At 47.5% G+C, this 7500-nt stretch overlaps 4 protein-coding genes across 5 annotated transcripts in view; 3 read left to right on the forward strand and 1 right to left on the reverse strand.

The window, feature by feature from the left end:
* LOC137657470 (putative per-hexamer repeat protein 5) overlaps positions 1-1065 on the reverse strand; it is a 1137-nt gene extending 72 nt beyond the window's left edge. Inside the window, exon 1 of the mRNA XM_068391808.1 lies at positions 1-1065. This exon is cut by the window's left edge and continues 72 nt beyond it. Coding sequence (XP_068247909.1) covers positions 1-1065 — 1065 coding nt within the window.
* Positions 1-7500, forward strand: part of Dmtn (transmembrane and coiled-coil domain 2 protein Dmtn) — a 662916-nt gene that overhangs the window by 175462 nt on the left and 479954 nt on the right. The gene's annotated exons all lie outside the window — the stretch shown is intronic.
* On the forward strand, positions 1072-1986 carry LOC137657471 (BCL-6 corepressor-like protein 1). The gene has a single exon (XM_068391809.1). The coding sequence runs from the start codon at positions 1072-1074 to the stop codon at positions 1984-1986; it is 915 nt and encodes a 304-aa protein (XP_068247910.1).
* LOC137657472 (keratinocyte proline-rich protein-like) lies at positions 6080-7138 on the forward strand. Its single transcript, XM_068391811.1, has one exon. The coding sequence runs from the start codon at positions 6080-6082 to the stop codon at positions 7136-7138; it is 1059 nt and encodes a 352-aa protein (XP_068247912.1).

The raw sequence follows: 7500 nt of genomic DNA on the forward strand, positions 1-7500 counted from the left end.
CCGGATATGGCCAATGGCCCCATGCCCTGTGCTGGTTATGGTCATGACCCCACTTCCTGTACCGGACATGGCCATGGCTTCATGGCCTGTTCCGGACATGGCCATGGCCCCACGCCCTGTGCTGAACATGGCCATCAACCCACTTCCCGTGCCGGATATGGTATTGGCCCCACTTCCTGTACCAAACATGGCCATGGCTTTATGCCCTGTTCCAGACATGGCCATGACCGCACGCCCTATGTCAGACATAGCTAAGGCCCCACTTCCTGTGCCAGACATGGCCATGGACCCACTTTCTGTGCCACATATGGCAATGGCCCCACTTCCTGTACCGAACATGGTCATGGCTTCATGCCTTGTTCCAGACAAGGCCATGACCCCACACCCTGTGTCGGACATGGCCATGGCCCCACGCCCTGTGCCGGACATAGCCATGGACCCACTTCCTGTGCAGGATATGGCCATGGCCCCACTTCCTGTACCGGACATATCAATGGCTTCACGCCCTGTTTTGGGCATGGCCATGGCACAACTTCCTGTGCCAGACAAGGTCATGGCCCCTCTTCCTGTGCCGGATATGGCCATGGCCCCACACCCTGTTCCGGACATGGCCAGGGCCACATGCCCTGTGCTGGTTATGGCCATAACCCCACTTCCTGTACCGAACATGGCCATGGCTTCACGCCCTGTTCTGGACATGGCCATGGCCCCACGCCCTGTGCTGGACATGGCCATCAACCCACTTCCCGTGCCGGATATGGCAATGGCCCCACTTCCTGTACCGAACATGGTCATGGCTTCATGCACTGTTCCAGACAAGGCCATGACCCCACTCCCTGTGTCGGACATGGCCATGGCCTCACGCCCTGTGCCGGACATGTCCATTGCCCCACTTCCTGTGCGGGATATGGCCATGGCCCCACTTCCTGTACCGGACATATCAATGGCTTTATACCCTGTTTTGTGCATGGCCATGGCACAACTTCCTGTGCCAGACATGGTCATGGCCCCACTTCCTGTGCCGGATACGGCAATGGCCCCACTTCCCGTACCGAACATGCCCATGGCTCCATGCTCCAAGGCCATGACACCGCGCCCTGTGCCGGACATGGCCATGGCCCCACTTCCTGTGCCGGACATGGCCATGGCCCCACTTCCTGTAGCGGACATGGCAATGACCTCACGCCCTGTTCTGGACATGGCCATGACCCCACGCCCTGTGCCAGACATGGGCATGGCCCCACGTCCTGTGCTGGACATAGCCATGGCCCACGGCCTGTGCTGGACACGACCATCACTCCACTTCCTGAGCCAGATATGCCAATGGCTCAACTTCCTTTAGCGGACATGGCCATGGCTTCATGCCCTGTACGGGACATGGCCATGACCCCACGCCCTGTGCCAGACATGGCCCTGGCCCCCCTTCCTGTACCGGAACTGGCCATGGCTTCACGCCCTATACCGGATATGGCCATGACCCCACACCCTGTGTCGGACATTGCCATGGCCCCACTTCGTGTGCTGGATATGGCAATGGCCCCACTTCCTGTACCGGACATGGACATGGCTTCATGCCCTGTTCCAGACATGATCATGGCCGCAACACCTCTGCCAGACATGGCCATGGCCCGACGCCCTATGCCGAATATGGCCATGGCCCCAGACCCTGTGCCGGACATGGCCACGGCCCCACGCCCTATGCCGGACATGGCCATGGCTTCACGCCCTGCGCCGGATAGGGCGATGGTCCTAAGCCCTGTGACAGACATGGTCATGGCCCCAAGCCCTGTAACAGACATGGTCATGGCCCCATGCTCTGTGCCGGACATGGCCATTACCCTACGTACTCTGCCAAACATAGCCATGTCCCCACTTCCTGTGTTGGATATGGCCATGCCCCCACTTCCTATACCAGACGTGGACAGGGCTTCACGCCCTGTTTCGGACATGGCCATTGCCGGACATGGCCATGGCCCGACGCCCTGAGCCGAACAGGGCCATAGCCCCAGACCATGTGCTGGACATGTCCATGGACCCACGCCCTGTGCTGGACATGGCCATGGCCACATGCCATTTGCCAGACATAGCCATGGCCCCACGCCCTGCGGCGGACAAGGCCATGTCCCCATGCCATGTGCCGCACATGGCCATGGCCCCACGCCCTGTGACAGACTATGTCATGGCCCCATTATTATTATTATTATTATTACTAGCCAAGCTACAACCCTAGTTAGTAAAGCAAGATGCTATAAGCCCAAGGGCTCCAACAGGGAAAAATAGCCTAGTGAGGAAAGGAAATAAGGAAATAAATAAATGATAAAAATAAATTAACAATATATCATTCTAAAAACAGTAACAGCGTCAAAACAGATATGTCCTACATAAACTATTAACAATGTCAAAAACAGATATGTCATATATAAACAATAAAAAGACTCATGTCAGCCTGGTCAACATAAAAACATTTGCATCTACTTTGAACTTTTGAAGTTCTACTGATTCAACTACCCGATTAGGAAGATCATTCCACAACTCGGTAACAGATGGAATAAAACTTCTAGACTACTGCGAAGTATTGAGCCTCATGATGGAGAAGGCCTGGCTATAAGAATTAACTGACTGCCTAGTATCACGAACTGGATAGAATTATCCAGGGAGATCTGAATGTAAAGGATGGTCAGAGTTATGAAAAATCTTATGCAACATGCATGATGAACTAATTGAACGACGTTGCCAAAGATTAATATCTAGATCAGGTATAAGAAATTTAATAGACCGTAAGTTTCTGTCTAACAAATTAAGATGAGAATCAGCAGCTGAACACCAGACAGGAGAGTAATACTCAAAACACGGTAGAATGAAAGAATTAAAACACTTCTTCAGAATAGATTGATCACCGAAAATCTTGTAAGACTTTCTCAATAAGACAATTTTTTGTATAATTGAAGAAGAATAAGACCTAATGTATTCCTCAAAAGTAGATTTACTGTGGAGAATCACATCTAAAATTATAAAAGTCATACAAATATAAAGAAACAATATCAATACTGAGATCCGGATGTTGAGGAACCACCGTCCTTGACCTACTTACAATCATACTTTGAGTTTTGTTAGGATTCAACTTCATACCCCATAATTTGCACCATGCACTAATTTTAGCTAAATCTCTATCAAGGAATTCACCAACCCCAGATCTACATTCAGGGGATGGAATTGATGCAAAGAGAGTAGCATCATCTGCATATGCAACAAGCTTGTTTTCTAGGCCAAACCACATGTCATGTGTATATAGTATGAAAAGTAATGGGCTAAGAACACTCCCCTTTGGAGCACTGGATATCACATTCCTATACTCACTATGGTGCCCGTCAACAACAACTCTTTGAGATCTATTACTTTAAAAATCAATAATGATGCTATGAAACGACCCACCCACTCCTAACTGTTTGAGTGTGAAAACAAGGGCCTCATGATTAGCACGATCAAAGGCAGCACTAAAATCACGGCCTATCATACGAACTTCCTGACCACAATCAAGGGATTTCTGTACATCACTGGAGATTGTAAGAAGGGCATCACATGCTCCAAGGCCTTTACGAAAACCAAATTGCAAACTAGGGAGTAGGTGATTACCTTCAGCAATTCTATTAAGACGTTCCGCCAGAAGACGTTCAAAAACTTTAGATAATATGGGAGTTATAGAAATTGGGCGGTAATCAGTGGGACTTGAGCTACCACAAACACATTTACAAAGAGGATTAACCTTACCAATTCTCCAACAATTGCTAGAAGCTCCTCTTCTTGCTAACTTGCGCAAAATAACAGATAACTTTGGAGCTAAGAAATCTGTTCTCTTTATAAAAACAAAGGAAAAATACCATTTGGGTCTACACCTCCATAAGCATCAAAGTCCATTAACGGAGCTTTAATCTCACGAGATCGAAAAGCTGAACTAGTTAGTTTAGCCTCAGGAAAACAGGAATGAGGAAGTTTTTCATTACTCTGTTTACAGTCAAAAACATCAGCCAACAGGGTTGCCTTTTCCTTTGGACAGTGAGTGACTGATCCATCTGGTTTAAGTAAAGGAAGAACTGTTGCATCTACACCAAAGAGTGCAGATTTAAGGGTAGACTACCATTTATGTTCCTGAGTTGTACCAGAAAGGGTTTCTTTTATGGTTAAATTGTACTCCTCTTCAGTTGAGCCATAAACTCTCTGAGCAAAAGCTCGAAGCTGAGTATAGTTGTTCCAGGTCAAATCTGATCTGTTACCCTTCCAAAGCTGATAGGCCTCCTGCTTCTCCAAATTAGCACATCTACAATCATCCTTGAACCATGGTTTGTCCTTCACTCGGTACCTTAACACACGAGAAGGAATACGCCTATCAATTATGTTGACTAGATTCTCATTCAAAGGGACAACAGGATCTACACTACTATATAATTGTGACTAATTCAAGCACAAATGATCATGCAAAATCCCATTGCAGTCTGCTTGGGATTTCATATAAATTTTACAAGACTATGATATATCAGGGACAGGCTGCTCAGTCTTCACCACTAATGAAATCAAGGCATGATCAGATGTCCCGACTGGAGAACAAACCTTACTAGTTATAACGCCAGGGGAGTCAGTGTATACGAGGTCGAAGCAATTACCAGACCTTTGAGTAGTTTCATTTATAATTTGCTCACACCCTGATTCAGAGGCAAAGACTAAAGCTCTTAAGCCATGGCAATCGGTAGGAGATATAGAACTTAACCACTACCTCTGGTGAGCATTAAAATCATCAACAAAGACAAAAGAAGCCTTTCTATCATCTTCTTGTATCTTAGCCATAATAGTAAGAAGACAATCAAAGATAGAATCATCCATGTCTGGATTCCGGTAGATCGAACACAAATAAAAGTTGTTATGCCTGCCACAAACTTTTATTACCTGAATCTCATGACATCCACATTGATAGCGAGACTTATGAGAAGCAGGGTACTCGGTCCTAATATACTCTGCCATTCCCCTGGCCCTAGGGATGGCATCACGTTTCAATATTATTGGCTTCTTAAAACCAATTATAAGGAGCTCAGATGAGTGCCTCATATTAGAAACCAAAGTTTCTGAGAACAAAAGAATATCATACTGTCTGGACGCAACTGTAAGGTCTTGGATATTTGCATGAAGACCATGAATATTGCAATACAGAAGACGAAATTGACGAAATACAAGAGGTTGTGGTCGCGGATTTCGCTCAATGTATCCAGATAGCATGACAATTAATATAAATAAAAAAGAGACGCCATACTTAAAAACTTGATTCAGAAGAATTATAACAAAAATATGTAGAGAATTATAAATAAAGTAATTGATGATACCCATAGACTATAATAAAAAGTCGGAAAAAACTGGTCAACATGGAGGAGCCGATACACCATGCAAGGCTAAATACCCTCCAGGATAGCCACTTCAACTGAAGGGAGGACAGTAAGGATAGTTTTCAGAAGAAAAAGAATCAGAAAAAGGAAAAGACAACCTCTTGATAAACCACCAGGCATCCCTCGCCCTTTTATTAAGCCTGCCCAACACACCATTTCAAAAAACAAGTGGAAGAAAAAAGATAATAAGATAGGATAGTGTGCCCAAGTGTACCCTCAAGCAAGAAAACTCTAACCCAAGACAGTGGAAGACCATAGTACAGAGGCTATGGCACTACTCAAGACTAGAGAACAATGATTTAATTTTGGAGTGTCCTTCTCCTAGAAGATCTGCTTACCATAGCTAAAGAGTCTCTTCTACCCTTACCAAGAGGAAATTACACTGAGCAAATTGCAGTACAGTAATTAACCCCTTAGGTGAAGAAGTGTTAAGTATCTCATTGTTGTCAGGTGTATGAGGAAAGACGAGAATATGTAAAGAACAGGCCAGACTATTCTGTGTAAGTATAGGCAAATAAAAAATAAGACGTGACTAGAGAGAGGGATCCATTGCATTACTGTCTGGTCAGTCAAAGGATCCAATACCTCTCTAGTGGTAGTATCTCAATGGGTGTCTGGTGCTCTGGCCAACCTACTGCCCTGTGCCAGACATGGCCCTGTCCCTACACCCTGGGCCAGACATGATCATGGCCCCACAGCCTGTGCCGAATATGGCCATTTCCCCACTCCCTATGCTGGACATGGCCATGTCCCCACGGCCTGTGCCAGACATGGCCATGGCCCCACGCCCAGTGCCAGACATGGCTATGGCCCCACGCCCTATTCCAGACATGACCATGGACCCACGTCCTGTGCCGGACATGGCCATGGCCCCACGGTCTGTGCCGGACATGGCCATGGGCCAATGTCCAGTACTGGACATGGCCTCATGTCTAGCGCTGGACATGGCCATGGCCCCTCGCCCTGTGTCAGACATGGCCATGACCCCACACCCTGTTCTGGATGTAGCCATGGCCCCACATCCTGTGCCAGACATGGCCATGGCCCCACGCCCTCTCTGGGACATGGAAATGACCCCACGTCCTGTTCTGTACATGGTCATGGCCCCACGCCCTGTTCCAGACGTAGCCATAGCCCTACACCCTGTTCCAGACGTAGCCATGGCCCCTTGTCCTGTCCTGGACATAGCCATGACCCCATTCCCTGTTCTGGACATGGCCATGGCTCCACGGCCTGTGCGAGACATGGCCATGGCCCCACGGTCTGTGCCGGACATGGCCATGGCACCTTCCAGTGCCAGACATGGCCATGGCCCCACGCCCTGTCCTGGACATGGCTATGACCCCACTCCCTGTTCCGGACATGACCATGACCCCACGGCCTGTTCCGGACATTGCCATGGCCTCACGGCCGGTGCGGGACATGGCCATGGCCCCACAGTCAGTGCTGGACCTGGCCATGGCACCACGACTAGTGCCAGATATGGCCCTGGCCCCACGTCCTGTGCTGGACATGGCCATGACCCCATGTCCTGTGCCGGGAGTAGCCATAGCCAGATTTCCTGTCCTAGGCCTGGCCACGTCTCCAACCCCTGTGCTGAGCCTGCCAGAGTCCTATCTCATGCACTGGCCAGGCACCATCCTCACACACTGTGTCGCCCACCCCTCTGCAGGGCCTGGCCACTACGGCTCAGGCCCATATACGTGTAACGTACTGTATGTTGCATAATTAAACTTATATAAAAACTTATGACAGAATCGATTGAGAAAGATTTGAAAAAACAAATTCTTGTTGAAGAAATCATCAATCAATATCTGTTTTTCTGATTGTTATCTTGTTTATAATTTGTTTTTCTATTTGCAGTAATTGCTACATATAATTCTTTATGCTTTTACATTTAATAAACATACAGACGTTATTTGTATTACTTAAACCCTCTCTGCTTGTAGGACGATTTTCTTTGATGTTAACGGTTTTTTTTTTCTTTAAAAATCAGTCAAGTTAATCCATAAACGCCCATGGATAGCCAGTTTAACCAAGATACATAGAGCACATATACACTATGAATATA

The sequence above is a fragment of the Palaemon carinicauda genome, chromosome 18 (genome assembly GCF_036898095.1).
Source record: "Palaemon carinicauda isolate YSFRI2023 chromosome 18, ASM3689809v2, whole genome shotgun sequence".
Lineage (NCBI taxonomy): Eukaryota > Metazoa > Arthropoda > Malacostraca > Decapoda > Palaemonidae > Palaemon > Palaemon carinicauda.